General features: G+C 43.3%; 1 protein-coding gene across 10 annotated transcripts in view; it reads left to right on the top strand.

The window, feature by feature from the left end:
• Positions 1 to 18,853, top strand: part of SIPA1L1 (signal induced proliferation associated 1 like 1) — a 362,769-nt gene that overhangs the window by 317,031 nt on the left and 26,885 nt on the right. For 9 of the 10 annotated variants that reach the window (XM_042990031.1, XM_042990026.1, XM_042990034.1 and 6 more), the window contains 3 exons: positions 4,697 to 4,821; positions 7,596 to 7,714; positions 11,482 to 11,924. In XM_042990031.1, coding sequence (XP_042845965.1) covers positions 4,697 to 4,821; positions 7,596 to 7,714; positions 11,482 to 11,924 — 687 coding nt within the window. Of the gene's footprint in view, positions 1 to 4,696; positions 4,822 to 7,095; positions 7,159 to 7,595; positions 7,715 to 11,481; positions 11,925 to 18,853 lie in introns of all 10 variants that reach the window. The other variant, XM_042990035.1, reaches the window with a different exon arrangement.

The raw sequence follows: 18,853 nt of genomic DNA on the forward strand, positions 1-18,853 counted from the left end.
GCTGCCTTTCACCTGTGACTCAGACGTGCCTTGACCCATCTACAAAGGAGGAGCCAAAGGGGGAATGCGGTCAATATTCCAGAGAGAAGATGTTTTAATGTCTGCTTCAGACCACTTCTCAGGAAGTGGTTTCTTCATCCTTCTCTAGCCTCCAAGGCCCCCGAAGCAAAGAAATCAGACTGCATCACTTTCTGCAGTCGCGTGCACTGTCCTAGTCTTACGGCACAGATTTTGTCACTTCCCCTGAAGCACACTCGGGAGCATGCTTCTTGCACTGGCTGGAGTTTGTGTGGCTGTTAGAGTAGGGGGAACCATCATCCTGTTCGAAGCTTAAAATTATTTTTCTCACACTTTCAAAGGCTTCTGCAATCTCGGCCTGTGGTTGGTTGTTGTTTCTCATCTCTTTCGAAAACACGAAACACCCAAAGGTAACTGTTTGCCTCTGACAAGACATACAGACTGAAGGCTAAATGTACCTGATTTGAGAGGCTACTAAAAAGAAAGGAAAACAAAAGCAAAAACAAACCCCAAGCGACTAGAATGTCTGAGGCTGGGAAGTAATTAGCAGCAAAATGTTACGTGACCCACACATGCCACCTTTGCCCAGAGCAAGAGTCAAAGAACTGTCAGAGACTTCCTGCTGGGGTGTCTCTCTGGGGAGGTTGATGGAGAACTCAAAACCATTTGAAAATCAAATGTGAGGCATTTATAAAAACCCATGTTTCTATTCTGAGTTTTCCCCCAAATACATTTTTAACGAACGCACACATGATTTGGTTACTTTTTTGAGATTTTTCCATGTTACAAAATAGTCAGGCTTACTAAGAATACCTTCGTAATGGGTATTTTTTTTATCCTATAGCATTTTGTTGGTTTTTACAGCTATTAAGTATGATTTTTTTTGTTGTTGATGCTAAATATTTACATTAGAAGAAAGTAGGTAATAAAACCACTACACAATATGCTTGCCCCTGCTGCATCACGGGGTCCTCCGCAAGATACCCTGGGTAGTATATCTAAAATGCACATGTCTTTTCTTATTTACTTCAGTGACAATTAGGGGAAAAAAAATGTATCTCTTATTCATGAGTTCCTGCAAAAGGTTTTATGAGTTAAGTATTATTATCATACCATATCACAAGTCCTAACCAATTATTCCTTGTTTCAATTAGTAGAATTTATTTATTTATTTATTTATTTATTTATTTATTTTAATTTTTTTTTTAACGTTTATTTATTTTTGGGACAGAGAGAGACAGAGCATGAACGGGGGAGGGGCAGAGAGAGAGGGAGACACAGAATCGGAAGCAGGCTCCAGGCTCTGAGCCATCAGCCCAGAGCCCGACGCGGGGCTCGAACTCATGGACTGTGAGATCATCACCTGAGCTGAAGTCAGACGCTTAACCGACTGAGCCACCCAGGCGCCCCACAATTAGTAGAATTTAAATGGCCTGCTTTTACTTCAAAAATAAGAATCCGCTGCAACTTTAGTGTTAGTACAACAATAAAATATAAATGAGCTCACAACAACAACAAAAGCAGTTTTCTTATGACTGGGATATGCTTTAAACGTATACCAAAAACATAACCCGAAACCTTAGTGTTTTGGTGAATATTAAATGTCAGAAACATGGTTTCAGTGCCCACCCTACACAGTGTTTTCAGTAAGGTGGTAATTCTTCAACCTGATGTGTGACACTAACCCAACTGTAGTTGGTGGTGAGGAATTTTCCCTTGTTTGTGGGGTTACCCATGATATTTGCCATACTGTATAACATCTTTTTTACCTGGGGTGATCTTTGACAAGAAGGTAATGATATGGTTCTTTAGTCTGGATCCCCGGCAGTTTTTGCATATATCAGTGACCCAAGAGACTGTCCATTGTCTGATTTACATGCACTGCCCGTGGGCCAGGTTGGATTCTAAAGTTACTCTTATCAAGAGAAAGATGATCACGTCTACTCTACAACTTAGCCCAGTAAAAATAGGGGTGTACGAGTTGACCGTGAGGCAGGAGTGTATGTAGCCTGTTGCAAACCCATTAATACTAAACTTCAAGAAGCCCAGAAGCGTGGAGTAACACCAGTACATCAGATCAGTACACAGTGGTTGTCCAAAAGTGTGATCTGCTCACTTGTCCTCTTCCCTCCGCTTCAGTGGGCCCAGTGTCTGCCTGTGTGCAGGGCGTGCCTGCCCACTCCCTGGTGTGGGGGTACTGAGACCACCCAGATCAGCTGAGAGGTAACAGGGTGACTAGTATGCCCACTGCACTTACATGTGGGGGAGAAAGCACCTGCACCAGTTTGGTATGGAAACAAGAGATAGGTAGGAAACAACACTGTTGAAAAGACATAGGGTCTATTCTACCACCCTTGGAGATGTATCTTCGGGCCACACGCTCTGAGCAGTGTTGATGAGGCAGATCATGGCAGAGGGAGGGATGACCGGGGTAAATGGAAGAGCTTGGAGATCATGGTGGGAAGCATAACTGAGGGTGTACAGCCTGAAGGCGAGAAGCACAGACAGAGGCAGGCAGGCCACTACAGCTTTCTTCCAGCACTCTTATATGAGGGAGGAAGCTTGTCCATGAAGGCAACTGAGACCAGTAAAAGTTGTAGAGAAGAAGTTTCCAGCCCATGATGAGGACAGGCTGTGAGCCTGCCCTGGAGAGCCATGGACCAGCTTGTGAGTTAGAGATTCGTGGTCACTGAATGTGCCTCAAGTATCAGCCAGATGATACATGCTTTTCAAGGCAGGATTTAAGGACGGCCTTACTTTGTCATTCATTTAAAACCAGACAGCCAGATTAAAAAAAAAAAAAAAAAATAGGGGCGCCTGGGTGGTTCCGTCAGTTAAGCTTCCAACTTAGGCTCAGGTCATGATCTTTTGGTTCGTGAGTTTGAGCCCCACGTCGGGCTCAGAGCCTGGAGACTGCTTCTGATTCTGTGTCCCCCTCTCTCTCTGCCCCTCCTCTGCTCGTGCTCTCTCTCTCTCTCAAAAATAAACATTAAATAAATACATACATACATACATACATACAACCAGATGGCCGGAAAAGCATTTGACTTTAAATCCAGAGGTTTTAAGAGTTGTCTTTAGTTTCCACTGCTACCAAAAAGGAAGAACAAGATTAGAATTCATATTTAACTTTTATCTCTGTGCTTTTGTGCACATGTCTTCATTTATTGAAAATTTAGAATAAAATCATAGGGCCAGTTGGAAGATATGAGCTTAATAAGGACCCTACTTAGGGAGGAGATGGCAAAGATCATAATTAGTGACTCGTCCCCACCACCCTTTGCTGTTATTGTTAATGAAAATAAGCATTATTGCATCAAGTAATAAATACATACAAGATGCAAACAGTTTTAGCCATTTTCTTCCAGCTTACAGGAAAGGCAGAACTGAAATCCACACACAGTCTTTGCAGGAACCACTCCTCCCCCCCTTTTTTATTAAATGAGCACCTTTTGCTGAAATTTTCATAAATCAAGTTTCTTGTTTATCATAATGGAGGTAACTTTGTTTAGCAAGGCTTATGACTGAGTTTGTAAACAATGGTCATTGTGCAGAAGTAGCTAGGAGGAGGTTATAGCGGGTTAATGTTACAGCCTTCTCTGCTTCGCAAATGCTTTTATATAGGTCCTTCTCCCCAGATCCATATAATGGAACTGCCATTTAACAAATAAATCCAGACTTTGGGTGGGGGGCTGAAACTCAGGTCCAGGCCTCCCTCCTCCTTGTCTCTTTCTCTTACAGTGTATAACTTGCTAGTTCTCTCCATGTGTTTATCAGTCTGTGGCAAATAAGACACGTATTGTAAGCATCCGTCATTCCAGGCTGTTAATCTTCTATCATATTGATTACTCATAAGCTCATTAGTAACCACACGCAAATTTATAAATGTCCACGTAAGTCCTTGAATTTTACATTCTCAGCCTTTTTTCCTGGGCTCAGTCGGTATTTACTTTGCCGATGTTGCTAATCAAGGCATATGCTTTAATTAAGCACATATTATTATTCTGCACAGGGCAAAATAAAACTGGCTCATGAGATAGTTAACTGTTCTTTCCAGAAATAGACATTTGCCTTTATGTATGCCACTTTACCTACTTCCAAATTGCCCTTCCCAAAAGGCAATTTAAAATATATACAATTCAGAAGTGGTCACTGTGTAACGTAAATGATAGTAGTCTTTGTCTTTCAGACCTTAGAGCAAATGCTCAGAAAATACTTGTTCCAGGAATGAATGACTTCGTGACTTAGCAGCTCACTGAGTTCAGAGAAACCCCTGACATATTCCACTTAGAAGATGTCCATGGAACATTAGGACTGGGAAGCCTTTCCCTTGCCTGTGAATGACAGTCCAAGCTTGGCTACACGTGGGCTAGAAAATTTGGGTTTCCTATTGTATATTTCTTAGGTTAGCTCGATGCTAACGTCTCCTGCCCTTGTTTACAGTGTATACACCGAGCATACGTACCTTTCTTAAACAGAGTGATGTATGTTGACCGTAACACACACAGCTCCGGCCCCTGAGTACACGTGCATAAGCCTGAGTGTACAAATGCCAACACGTAAGCAAAACTGGTAGTGCCTGTCATTAGAATTCAGTTCATTACACCCAGGACTGTCTTCCCCTGATGGCTGAGGTCCCTGATGTCGTCTTTGCCTTTGTTCGGGGGAATTGCCACAGGTTTGGAGTAAGCCGCAGATCCCCAGCCTCCATCGACAGGCAGAACACCCAGTCAGATATTGGTGGCAGCGGGAAATCTACACCCAGCTGGCAAAGAAGTGAGGATAGCATTGCTGACCAGATGGGTAAGTGACTAACTCCTCCCAGAAGCAAGTTGCTATTACACCGAGGCGACTTTGGCCACCTCTTGATGACGTCCTTAAAGCATTCCATTGTAGAAGACAGCCTTGGTTAACAAATGTGATTGAGAACTAAGTGTCAGTTCGATTATGTATAAGTGAGGGCAGCAAATAAGACGTGAGAGGAAAGTCCAGGAATTCTAAGTGGCCCCCGGTTTAAAAATAGAGAGGACATAGGAATTACTTTCAGCACCGAGATTAAAATGCCAGACTGCCAAACCGCATGTGTCCTAAGCATCTCCCTCGACCCTTGCTTGCTTGTTTGTTTTCGCCTAGTATAAGTGCCCTTAGAGACTCATTGGTATTCTTGATGTCAAGTTAAAAAAAAACAAAACAAAACAAAAACAAAAAACAACTCTACAAAGTGGGAAAGAGATGGAATTGTTGTTCAGTCACATATGTAGCTTGGTTAGGATCTCTCTCCTCCCTCCTGTGGTATCCACCCCCCCACCCCGCCCGGTCTCTGCTATTAAGCTGTCAGCTGAGGACATGTCTTAGCAGCATAAAACAGCTGGATGGGAAAGATGTGCATTAGTGAGGCTTCATTTGGATTTCTGGCACAGCCCTTTCTCTCCCTACATGCAGTTGTTCTACGGGGACACTGGAACACTAGTTGCTACAATAAAATTTTCCCATGAAATAAGACTGAGTTTCAAAACAGTAGCCAGGGAGTTAGCCTCAGTACAGCTGGTACATCAGGGACTTGAATCTAGACCGTTGGGTGGTTTTTTTTCCCCCCCTTTATCTTATCTCTAGTAGCATTACCATCAGCGTGGGGTAAAAAGAAGTGAATTTCAGGGCTGAAAAGGGTAAACTTTTAAGGCAAAGACCCATCTTTTTATCTTCTTTGCAAACGCACTGTTTGTTCTGTTTTAATGACTATCCCCCGTAAATACACTGACCGTCATCGTCATCGTAGAAAGGAATGAAGACATATTTAGCTAAGACAGGAATTGAGGAAGAGAAATGTAATTCTCAGGTTCTGAGATCTGCTTTGTTCCAGTAACTTCAGTGAGATGTGCCTTGTTACTGAAGCCATCTGTCATTACCCACTCTCACGGCACCCACCCCCACCACACAAAACCTGAGCATTTTCCGATCTGCTGCTCCGCTCTTGACAGAATGTTTTTAATCCCATATGTTTTGATACTGTTGAGATGGTAACGACACATGTGGAAAGGATCCCTGCTTCAACATGACTTTAGCAGCTTTTTTTGGCTCCTAGTGCAGGCTTTGAACAAAGCTGCCAGCAAGCCCTTTGTGCAACGTTCAGTGCCACACTTCCCACTCATGTGAAGTCATATGGGGAATGAAAAGGTATCTTGGGACTGGAAAGGGTAATTATGAGGCTCGTCCTAGACCTGGATTCATTCGCTCACATAAACCTCCCTCCAGTCTTTTCTTCCTTGCATCTACTTTCGTTTTGGTGGCATCCCACTCTTAATAGATAAGGCTCTGAAATTAATATCAATGAATCTAATGAATCTTTTCAACACATTGTTCCATCCTGTTAGTAAGATATGACTTTGGTAAGATACCCCAGAACCTGCCAGAGAAACCTTTACACCAACTGGTGGCCTTTCACCGTCCAATATCGAAGGCTTCAAATAAAATGTTAGAATAAATTTTTTCTAATTTTTTACGTTCCACGATTCCAGAGGAATAACCTAGCTTTCTCGAATTGGCACATCAGATGGAATCTGGGGCTTGGTTGGTATAACCCATGCCAGGGAGAAATCAAGAAAAACAATTGTTCCATTCTCATTACTCAGCGTACTGTATTGAGTGTATAAAGGGCCGGCCTTATAAGAACAAAACGCCATAACGACTTTCAGGTCACTGATTGAAAAGGCTGAGGAGATTCTCATTTGCTAGCAGACCTACCTGTCTTTGTACATCAGTGTGTTACAAACTGGTACCCCAGTGGAGAGGAGGAGTTGAGCTTAATTGGCACACCCATCTCAGTGGATTTCATTTCTCTGCCTCTGCTTTTGGAAATGGTTGAGAGTCAGAGTCATAGAGTATGTTGCCCAGTCCTTTACGTTTAGCAATGGTGCTGCAGAAGTCCAGAATTGTTGCTGTTAGCTACCGGTGTGTTAAAGCAGCTAAATCGCTTAGCCTTTACCTTTGGAACCCCATCTTGAACGCCAGCTTGGAGTCCAAAAGGAAGCAATTGTCTTAAGTAAACTAGTTGCTGTGTGTCTTTTCTGTTGTGCTTAGCTTACAGTTATAGAGGACCTCAGGATTTCAATTCTTTTGTCCTCGAGCAGCATGAATATACAGGTAAAATATTTCCAAAGTGTCATGGTAAGTAACACGTGATTGCATCCATGCCTGTCTAGGTAATGTAGACCAAGCTAGGTTAGCCACACTTTGCAATGAATGAATTTCATAAATTGAATCCATATATTCTCGACTTTCCCCCAGAACCAAAAGTTGATTCCTAACTTTGCCGCGTTGTTCATGGCCTTTGGTTTGGTGGTACTTGGCTATGCTAATGTGTATGACGTGACACACTGTCACCAGCTGCAAGCTTTACCCATCAGCCACTTAGTTTCTGACATGCTGTCTATCGTGTAAACTCTCAACAAGCTTATCGCTGAAATTCAGAGTTTGCTGGTCAGTGACCTGAGAAATGCAATGGCAAGCCGTCTTCATTTGTCAACATGTGCTTGTACCTATTTAGTGCCCGCACCGTAATGTCCTGTGCTGTATTCCAGAGCCAACGTGCCATCTCCCAGCAGTATCAAAGGTACTGCCAGCTTTCCGAGAGAGCCCCAGTGGGAGATTAATGCGGCAGGATCCGGTGGTCCATTTGTCTCCAAACAAACAAGGGCATGTAAGTTAACCGTCAAACGATAAAAATGATAAGCTTCCTAGCGATGTGCCTTTTGTGCAGTGTGAAAATGGCTGTTTTCACAGTGTGCTTTGGTGTTTCTTCCACATGGTCAGAGAAGAAGTCACGTGACCCTGGTGGGCGATGGGTGTTTGCAGTCATGGCCCTGGAATTTCTGTTGCCAGGGGCCCTAAGGCTGCTTTGAGATTAACTCAAATTCCTCTTTGGAATGCACCTGCCACCCCCACAGACCTGGATGGAAGGCCATGTGATGCAGCACAAGCAGTCCTGCAATGTTGGGAACAGAAATGTGCTAAAAGTAGATTTTATGGAGGTACATGGGTGGTTCAGTTGGTTAAGCGCCCGACTTCAGCTCAGGTCATGATCTCGAGGTTTTTGAGTTCGAGCCCCACGTCGGGCTCTCTGCTGTCAGCGCAGAGCCCGCTTCAGATCCTTTGTTCCCCCCTTTCTCTGCCCCTCCCCGCTTGCGTGCACATGCGTGGTTTCTTTCTCTCTCAAAAATGAATAAACATTTTAGAAAATTAAAAAGAAATGAAAGTGGATTTTATTTGCTTACACAGTTGCATGCATGAGATATGTTTGGAACATCAGTCAAAGGGATAAATAGCTTCCTGACAGCTGCCCGTCCTGCTTCTCTTGTCCTGCACACTTACACACATTTTTGTTTTACCATAGTTCTACTTAATTCCTTATTACTTATGGGTGGAATTAAGAATAAGAGGTTTTGCTCATGTAAGTTTTGCCCTAGTAAAATGAATATGGAACTAAAGAAACAGCACATGCCTGTGCGTGGGCAAGCGCCCTGCACTGGGCTGTGGGTGAGAGATTTACTGAAGAAATGCGATGTTGTCATCACAACATGTTGTAAGTGATAAATTATCCAGTCTGTCAATTTCCTTTCCTTCATTAACACCTTTATATTGATGACATGGTAAAATAATATTTTGGATAGATTAGGTTAGATTAAATATACTCTTAAAATTAATTTCACCTATTTCTTTTTACTTTTTAATTGGCTACTACAAAACTTAACATAACAAATGTGGTTCGTGTCACATTCCTATAGAAATCCGTTCTGTATTTTACACTCTTAGCACATCTCGATTTGGGCTAACCCCATTAAAAGTGCTCACACAGCACAGATCCAGAGCTAAAGAAGTTCCGCCTTACAAACATTAAAAATAAATGAGGGCCAGGGCACCTGAGTGGCTCAGTCGGTTGAGTGTCCAACTCTTGATTTTAGGTCAGGTCATGATCTCACAGTTCGTGGGTTCGAGCCCCATGTCGGGCTCTGTGCTGATTGCATGGAGCCTGCTTCGGATTCTCTCTCTTCCCCTCTCCCTGCTCCTCCCCCACGCTCTCTTGCATTCTCTCTCTCTCTCTGTCTCTCAAAAATAAATAAACAAACATTAAATAAATGAAGACCTCATAACATAAAAGGTGTTGCAAAAACCAGAGTGGCACCAGTTAAGTAATGGATTGGTGGGTTCTTGTTTAAGAAAGAATCTTTCCCTCTAAAGTGAAATTTCTGCGTCCTCCTCCTGCTCTTTCCGTAGCCAGTGAAGAGCATGTCCCTTTCTCAGCCATCATGCACATGCACCTGCATGTGTACACACACACACACACTCTTGAGCTAGTGTCTACTCTCCTCTTTTCACTTGATCTCCACCAGGTATCTGGACTTCCTGTCTCCCATCTAATTTAAAATATTATTTTATTCAGATATATTTTGAAATCTTATTTCTTTGGTAAATTATAGAACATTCTAAGCAGCTAAGCCACTGTGTAAAGTATAGAGTTTAGGGGCCCTTGGGTGGCTCAGTCGGTTAAATGTCGGACTCTTGATTTCGACTCAGGTCATGATCTCATGGTTTATGAGATCGAGTCCTGCATGGGGCTCTGCGCTCACAACACAGAGCCTGCTTGGGATTCTCTCTCTCTCTCTCTCTCTCTCTCTCTCTCTCTCTCTCTCTCTCCCTCCCTCCCTCCCTCTCCTTCTACCTCTCCCTCTCTCTCTCTCTCTCTCAACATAAATAAACATTAAAGAAAAACTAAACTATACAATTTAGTGGTTTTTTACTATATTCATAAAGCTGTGCAACCACCACCACAGTCTAACTGCAGAACGCTTTCATCCACCCCAAAAAGAAATCCTGTGTCCTCAGGCAGTTACCCAGGCTCTTCCCATGCCCTCCATGCTGTCGACAGCCACTCATCCACTTTCTGTCTCTGATGATGTGCCTGTTCTGGACATCTCATGAATGGAAACATACGCTATTTGGCCTTTTGTGTCTGGTTTGTTTCATTCAGCATAACGTGTTTGAGGTTCATCTATGTTCTGGTATGTGTTCGTACTTCATTTCTTTCTATGATAATAATTTCCCATTGTATGCATATACATTTTTTATCCACCAGGTGATGGACATGTGGATTGCTTCTATATTTTGGCTATTATGAATAATGCTCTGTAAATATTCATTTAGAAGGTTTTTTGTGATGTGTTTTCATCTCTCGCGTAGATACTAAGAATGGAGCTGTGATTGTTTTCCCACAGCAGCTGCCCCATTTTACATTCCCACCAACCGTGCCAACCCTCACTGCTGTCTGCCTTTTTGGTTAGAACATCCTAGTGTGTGAAGTGTTATTTCATTGTGGTGTTGATTTGCATTTCTCCAGGAACTAATGATGTTGAGCATCTTTTTTTTTTTTAATTTTTTTTAATGTTTGTTTATTTTTGAGAGAGACAGAGTGTGAGCGGGGGAGGGACAGAGAGAGAAGGAGACACAGAATCTGAAGCAGACTCCGGGCTCTGAGCTTTCAGTACAGAGCCTGACGCGGGACTAGAACTCACAACCGTGAGGTCATGATCTGAGCCGAGGTCGGACGCTTAACGAACTCAGCCACCCAGGCACCATGTTATTGAGTATCTTTTTATGTGTTTGTTGGCCATTTGATATCTTCTTTGGAGAAATGTCTATTCAAATCCTTTGCCCGTCTTTTAATTGGGTTTCTTGAAGCACAAAAGTTTTTAGTTTTCGTGAGATCCAATTAATTTTTTAAAAATCTTTCGTGCTTTTGGTGTCATTCATATCCAAGAAACCATCGCATAAACAGGTCATGAAGATGTATACTTACGTTTTCTTCTAAGAGTCTTATAGTTTTAGCTCATACACTTAAGCCTTTGATCTTTTGAGTTTATTTTTCTGTGCAATAAGGACCCAACTTCATACTTTGTTTTTTGCATGCAGATATCCAGTTGTCCAAGCACCATCATTTCCTTTCCCTACCACCCACCCCGCTCGCCCCTTGAATTGACGTAGCATAAGTTGTATCTCCAAGCACTCCTTAGAAAGCTGGCTCCTACACAGATGCCAGTGGGGGGAAGGAAAAGGAGATCTCTTTACAAATAAGCCTCATATTTTGCCTTACATTTGCTCTGATTGGTAGGACTTTTGGAATCCAGCATACCTTCTGATTAAAGTGATCTCAATATTATTGATAGTATTTAGCCAAAGCGAATTGAAAAATGGGTTCTAAATCTAAACGTGGCCTGTTTCCAGCACTCTTTGCCATGAACACTCTGAATAGGTTCTTCCAGGCCCCTCCTGTATTTGGCTTGTTATCACTGGAATTTTTGTGCCGTGAGAACCCCATAACCAGAAACTTGCCACAGGGCCATTCTCCCGTTGTTTCTTCCCAGTGTTCAAGAAGCAGAGCCTATGCCTAAGGCAGTCTTACTTCCCTTGCAGTCTGACAGCCACTACTCAAGCCACTCCAGCAGCAATACCCTCTCCAGCAACGCGTCAAGTGCCCACAGCGACGAGAAGTGGTACGATGGGGACCGCACGGAGTCTGAGCTCAACAGCTACAACTACCTGCAAGGCACCTCCGCTGACAGTGGCATCGACACCACCTCCTATGGTCCCAGCCACGGCAGCACGGCGTCCCTGGGGGCTGCCACGTCGTCCCCTCGCTCAGGGCCCAGCAAAGAGAAAGTGGCGCCCCTGTGGCATAGTTCCAGCGAAGTGATCTCCATGGCAGATCGGACTTTAGAGACAGACGGCCTCGGCATGGACCGGAAAACAGAGTCCTCCCTGAGCCTGGACATCCACGGCAAGAGCCCAGCGGGCTCAAACCCTCTGACAAGGGAGAACAGCACTTTCAGTATAAATGACGCTGCTTCCCACACAAGGTAACTGCCCTCCCCTACCGCCTCTGGCCTTCTCAGCCCACTCCCGAATCGAGTTTCCAGCCTCATCTCACTTTGCTTCACTCAGTAGAGTATAAAGGAGGGGTTTTCCGTGCAGTGACCGCTATTTTTACATATGCCTTTTATTTGCCACCAAAATATTTTATTCTTATAACCCTAATGCATTATTTTTAACTGAGAAAAGTATACGGGTTTACTCTTTGTAAAGTTGTGTTTGATCTTATAAAAATTATCCTGTGTACCAGAATTAGAGAAGAATTTTATAATTCAGGCTTTCAGGTAGTGATAGAGAACGTCTATCAGTCAAACAGTCTTTTGAACACTGGAAGAAAATCTTGAGCGTATTTTTAGAAGAAAGGGGTCTTTTCTAAGAGGAACATGGTGTTATTTATGATGCCCAGCCCATCCTTCACACTGCCTGTCAGAGAACATCACTTAGCCAGTGTTTGCAGGGGAATCCTTTTCCAGGAATTGCCTCCTGCCAGTGATATGTTGAGGGTTGGGGGAGGGGAGTCCAGCAGAAAAGTGTAGCTAAAATTAGACATCCCATGTATTTGGAGCAGGAAAGCACACATTCTCCTGTATCCTTAGAGATCTCTCTGATAGGCAAAATAAATACCATTTTTCATTTCCTCTTTTGGATTTGAGCCCAAAATCCAAAATATGACAAGATTCTCCCTTTGAAGGAGGAAATATTCCAATACTGTCTTTTTGGGCCTGTTGATCTCTGTGGTGGTTTCTCCTTTTACCTCTCATCCTTGGCTGTCATTGATCAGTTTGCACGACAGCACCTGACCTTGCTGCCTTCTGGGCCTCCTTTTATTATTATGCCCTGAAGAAAAACAGCGAAGAAGCTAGATTTAGTTTTACTGTTCAAATGGGAATCTAGGCACATAATCTGCCAGTAAAAACCAGATAATCTTAATGACAGAAGATGTCCTGGATTTAATTTGGATTTGTTTAACTCGACCAGTTAAATTTCAGTTCTCTCATTGTGTCTATATTGTTAGTGATAAGATTCCTGACCTTTGCATCTGAAAATGTCCATTTGGCCCTATGGTGTGAAGCATTGCACAGGTTTTTATTCTGTTTACCATATTGCAGGCCTGGAAACTACTTGACCCCAAACAGAAAGGGAGTTGGGAAGCAGTCTTGATGTTCTTAGTACCAGGCACTCAGGCATCTTTCCACGATTCAAAAAATAGAGTGTTTGATTCAGATGTGTTAAGGAAGTATTTGGGGAAGTAGAACAGAAAGCTGGACGTCAAATACCATAATAATGTAATGTGGACCTAGAATCACATGACCAATAATTACAACAGTCAGTCACTGTTTTGGGCATGCCCCACCGTCTCATCGGCTGCTCCTGTGCACAGACTCCGATTGTTTTTCAGTTCCAGATAGTTTCTGTGTCATTTCTAGGTTTAGCTTGACTTCTGCCTTTTTGGTGTTCTGTTCTTTATTTCGAAGAGAGGCTATCTTTTCTTTTTAACAATGTTTTAAAGTTTATTTATTTATTTTGAGAGAGAAAGAGATTGGGGGAGAGGGACAGAGGGAGAGAGAGAGAGAATCCCAAGCAGGCTGCTCGCTGTCAGCACCCACCCAGCCTGACATGAGACTCAAAACCATGAACTGTGAGACCATGACCTGACCTGAAACCAAAAGTCAGACACTTAACTGACTGAGCCACCCAGGTACCCCAAAAGGAGGATATCTTTTTAAGAATGATAATTCCATTTGGGGATATGGCTCTCTGGTCTAATTTGTTGGCAGAAGAAAGATTATAGAGGTCTTGCCTAGAATAGCATCACCATGTAGTAAGGTTGAAAAGCACTGGGCAAGACGTCAGCTGTGCCCTCTGACAAATCCCAGGGGATCTACAGACAGAGACACACACACACATTCTCTCTCTGTCTTTCTCTCTGTCTCTGTCTCTGTCTCTCTCTCCCCTCCCCCTTCCCCCCTTCCCCCAAAAAAGTAGGCACCTGGGCTTGCATTATCTGATTGTGCTGACTGGGGCTGCCCGAAGGCCTCAAAGCATTATCTGTTTTCTGCTTCAAACTGACCATGCAGAAATCATTTAAATCATCATTTGGAAATAACTTTTCTGTTGAAAGTCAAACTTACTAGAAAAGAGAAGAGAAGAATGTGGCCTTTCAGGGAGGGCACAGGGCTTCCCACCCGCTGATGGGTTGAGTCACATTCATTTCTAGACTCTGGTAAGCGGGATGCTTTGTGACTTGTCTGTTGGTCTTGGCAGAGCAGGCTGGATAATCAGAGCTTTAGCAGACTTCCTTCTCTGGAGGAAAGGGGGACTTAGCCACCAAATGCACAAAGCTAAAGAAACTAAAATGACTGCAAATTAGAGTGTTTGTGTCCTCAGAAGACAGGAATAGCAATTAATGTGGAGATCTCTTGACAGTGCATAAAAGAGCTTGTACCTGGGACTTGGTGACAAAATCTAAATTACAGTGATTAAGTTCCTCTGCGTATTTCTGGCTGGGCTGTGTTCCTACCCCCTCCGTCCTCCAGTCTCCCTGTTGATGATTGTGCAGGGTTTTTGTGGCACCCCATGAGAACTGCATTAATGTAAGTTGGTAATTACACCAGGTTGTTATATTTGCATGTCATTAAGAGAAATCATATACACTGATAACTTTCTACATTCGAAAAGTCTATAAATTGCTCTGAAGTGCTGCTTCCCAGAGTATATCTATGTATTTTCTATGAAGTTTGGAAATTTAGAGAGAGGGTCCTCCCCCCGCCCCCACAATGGCTATTTAACTTTCAGCTCTTAAACCACTCAAAAAATGGTTTGTGGTAAGCACAGGAGAGGTGACGATAGTTTCAGTTTTAAAACACTCTTACCAGCTGAGTTCGTTTTTTTCTTAGAGTTCTGGCCTGGGCAGTAGGCAGTGCTGGTTTCTCTGATGACCAAAGACCTCTTTCGTTAGCGCTGTGTAACCGATGGTAATGCTGATGTGAGAACTAGATTTAAGAGCACACATTATAGGGGCGCCTGGGTGGCTCAGTCAGTTAAGTGTCCAACTCTTGATCTCAGCTCCAGTCATGATACCATGGCTCACGAGGTGTGGAGCCCCCATTGGGGCTCTGCACTGACAGCGCAGAGCCTGCTTGGGACTCTCTCTCTACACTCTGTCTGCCCCTCCCCAGCTCGTGTGTGCTGTGCTCACTTTCTCTGTCTCTGTCTCTCTCTCAATAAATAAACTTAAGAAAAAGAGCACACGTTATAAAGCTGAAAACCTCGTAGTTGCAAATCCACATTTCTTTCCTGACGTCCTGTCCTGACCTGATCGAGTATCCAGGCTCTATGGCCACCCTCATTCGCCAGCCGTTCTGCCGCCTCCTCTTGATTCCTTGGGCCCCCTCAGAGCTCTGCAGCCGATCAGTACACTCATGTGATGACTTCCTTTTTCCTGCCATCCAGTCCTGGAGGATTTCTCACCCAATATGTTCTTCCCAAACACCTTCGCATATTGTGTGCCACCAGGAGCGTAACAGGAAGGTGCTCGGTACATCTTGGTGATCAAATATGAATAACTTGTTCCTTAAAGATCTCACTTTTTGCCTGAACACTCAAGGCCCCCACTAATAATCCGATTCAAAAATAACATAAATCCTCAATTCCCGACGAATACCGTATGTCAAAGCTCATTGTATAGAAGTGTCACTATTTGCACAGAGCTGTGTGCTCCTATGTACAGGTATGTGTATAAGTCCCAGTACAGCAGGAACTTGTAGCGAAGTCACTTCTCTGAAAGATTTTCATCTGCAAAACATAACCAAGGAGGACTTTTTAATAGCTTGTATGCAAATAATCGATGTCTGAGTGTAAGTTGGTCAGTGTGTGACGTTCACTAGAAGGGTCATCAGTACAGTCAAGTTTGATGAATGTATTTTTTCTGGTTGACTTAACAAGTTGACTGTTCATACCAGAAATGCCGTACGTTTCCCGAGAGTAGAGGTAAAGAAGGGCTTCTTACGTTCACTTTACATCACCCGTCAACGCGTGCCTCAGGCTAGCGTAGCACGCTGAACTGTCGATGATCGTGTACCGCTGCATGTGTTAGAGCCACTGTGTCTCACTTTGGCCCTCTGCCCTCTCTGGCGTCCTGTGTACGCAGAAAACATGCCTTCTTTGTTCAGAAATTATTCTGCCATCTTTATCTGTAACAGTTCTCTCTTAAATATCTTCTGCCTGGAATTTTTTGTAGCTGCCAACAATTCAGTGCCTCTCATCTACACTTTTTTCTTGAGGTGAGGATGTTCTTTTTCTAAGATTCACGAGCTAGTTCTTCAGAATGTGAAAGTGCAGCCTCTCAAATGACAAACCCAGAACTTCTCTTCAGCATGTGGTTGGCTCTGCTTGCCTGAGGTTTGTGGAGCATTTTCATCGATAATTTTCCGCTCTGTGGTCCGACACAGAGTGGACATTCAGGATTACATCGCATTTTGCTTTTATAGCAGAACTCCAGGTGATCTGTGCTAAGCTACCGTGCCCCATTTCTTCAGGTTTACCGAGTGGGGGATTATTTTATCCAGAGTGCAGTCGTGTTCAGCTAATCTCAAAGACTGAGAAACAGAGCCACTGTGGCTGAAATGTCAGGTGTACATTGGGAAAATGAGACTCCTGTCAAGTGCAGATGTCAGATTGCTTGGGGCGGCACTCACTGACACAAAGTTTATCATTACTTTGTTCTACGATGCAACTAATTCCTTCATCCCATCGATAGGGAAAGCCCAGATTCTCCAAATGCCATTAAATCGTAAGACCAAAAAGAATTCTGAAAGAGCAGAGTCCATTCCTTGTCCTATTCAAACCATCCTACCAGGATGAGAACTTGTCCAACCGCTTCCAAAGGGGGACAGGAGTAAGGTAAGCCCGAGAAGAGAGGGCCCATGACCTTTCTGAGCAAGTTCAGTGTTTATCACAGCCTGTCCCTCTTCAAAACTTTGTCCTGTGTCTGTGTATCTGAAATTCCTCTTGCTGTAACTTAAATACACAATTAAGAGAGAATGAATAGTTTCTCTGAGCTGAGTCTTTTCTAAACATTAAGAAGTTGTTTTGTAATTAAAGCCACCTCAGAGATTTTCAGGGGAAGTGTGTGGATGCGTTTCCCTCCAGGTGGTTTGAGGCCCACAGGGTTGGTCAGCTTCAAGGAGCCCCACCAACAGCAGGGCCTGGGGACGGGGCTGCAGAGGAAGGAGAAGACCACCTATTTGAGAGCAAGAGGAGGTGAGACGCTAACACAGTAGTTCTTAAACTCTAGGGACATGGGAATCCTTTGGGGGGAGTTTGTTAAAATACAGATTTCTGGAGCTCCCAAAGATCTGACAGAAGCCAAGGAATCTTCATTTATATCAACACCTGCAGATGGCCGTAGTCCACAGCTGGAGAAACCCTGCTCCAATGGCTTCACCTTCTTGATCTTGACAGTATGAAGTTGGATTTCGATGAAGTCATAACAATAGGAATAATTCAGCTGATTCAAGCAGTGGTTCTCCAGCAGTGTGCACACTCAGGGGAGAGTCTGCAAAAATACATTCACCTAGGCACCTCCTCAGCTCTATCAAATTAGAATCTCTGGGAATAGGGCCCAAGAATGTGTGTTTGGAAAGCCCCCAGGTGATCCTCGTGTGCCTACTTGAAGTTAGAGGCCAAGTGTACCAAAGTGCTCACCTTGCTTCATGCTGTGAGTTGTATACTTTAAAGAAGGAAGAACTACCAATGAATTATTCATTTTTTTTGCTTTTACCTTTGTTCCCAAATCTAATCAATTGTTAATAGGGCTGTCTTGATTATAACCATCCATGACTAAAAGTGTGCTATTTCACACCTGGGATCTAGTGCCAGCCATCATGTTCACAGATAAAACCAATATCTAGGTCCGTGGTGTTAAGCAGTTATCTTTTTAAGAATACACTTGTAAACAGAAGCATACTCTGTAGATTTAATTATTTCTTGCAATAAAAATAAAGCAACATCCAATTTTAAATACAATATGAGTAAAATACAGCCTTCATACGTACTTCTTACATTAAAACGAATGGCTAGTTTATTTGACAGTTTCTTTCATCAAATATTGAATGTCTACAATGGCCAGGGACCATTAGGCATGGAGAATATAGCAGTGAAACAAAAATTTCAGCCCTTATGGGACGTAGATTTAAGTGGGGGAGACAGACTGTGTCAGTAAGGTAAAGAAGTTAAGACAGATGGTGCGCTCCGTACGTGCTAAATACCGTATGGAGGTATTTTACTGGGTGTCCAGTGTATTCCGGCATTGTTAGACACACAAAGAAAAATCCCTGCCTTCACAGAGTTTATAATCTAGTTAAAAAAACTTACTGAATGCCTCCCAGGGAAACGGAACTAATGAAATTCACACAGGAAGCAAAGAGCTCCAAAGAACTGGTATATGCTGTATATATTGCTTTCTTTGATGTTTCCAAGCCTTTTCCATAACTTCCTTTTCATGCAGTCTGGACCTTATGGTGGAAACGGGCATAGCTATTTTGTAAAACATGGAGGAATGATTTGTAAATTAATGGACTATACAATTTACTCTTCATTCTCATGGCTAATTATTTCTGTTCTGACCACACATTTGGTCTCTTTGAAAGCCCCAGGGTTTTGCATTCCCATACTATCACATCAAGATACTTGCTGCTGAGAAAGGGAAAATATGGGAGATCCAAATGCACCGATGGTACCGTAGTTCTCAAGTTAGGAGTTAAAGGGCCACAGCATCAGCTGGGAATGAGTCGCAAGTACATATTTCCATGTGCTCCCTCCCCACCCCCAACTCAGAATCTCTGGGGTGGGGCCCTGCAGTATGCATTTTAACATGCCTAGAATGCGAGCACCAGATCTAGTATTTAAAAAACAC

The sequence above is a fragment of the Panthera tigris genome, chromosome B3 (genome assembly GCF_018350195.1).
Source record: "Panthera tigris isolate Pti1 chromosome B3, P.tigris_Pti1_mat1.1, whole genome shotgun sequence".
Taxonomy (NCBI): domain Eukaryota; kingdom Metazoa; phylum Chordata; class Mammalia; order Carnivora; family Felidae; genus Panthera; species Panthera tigris.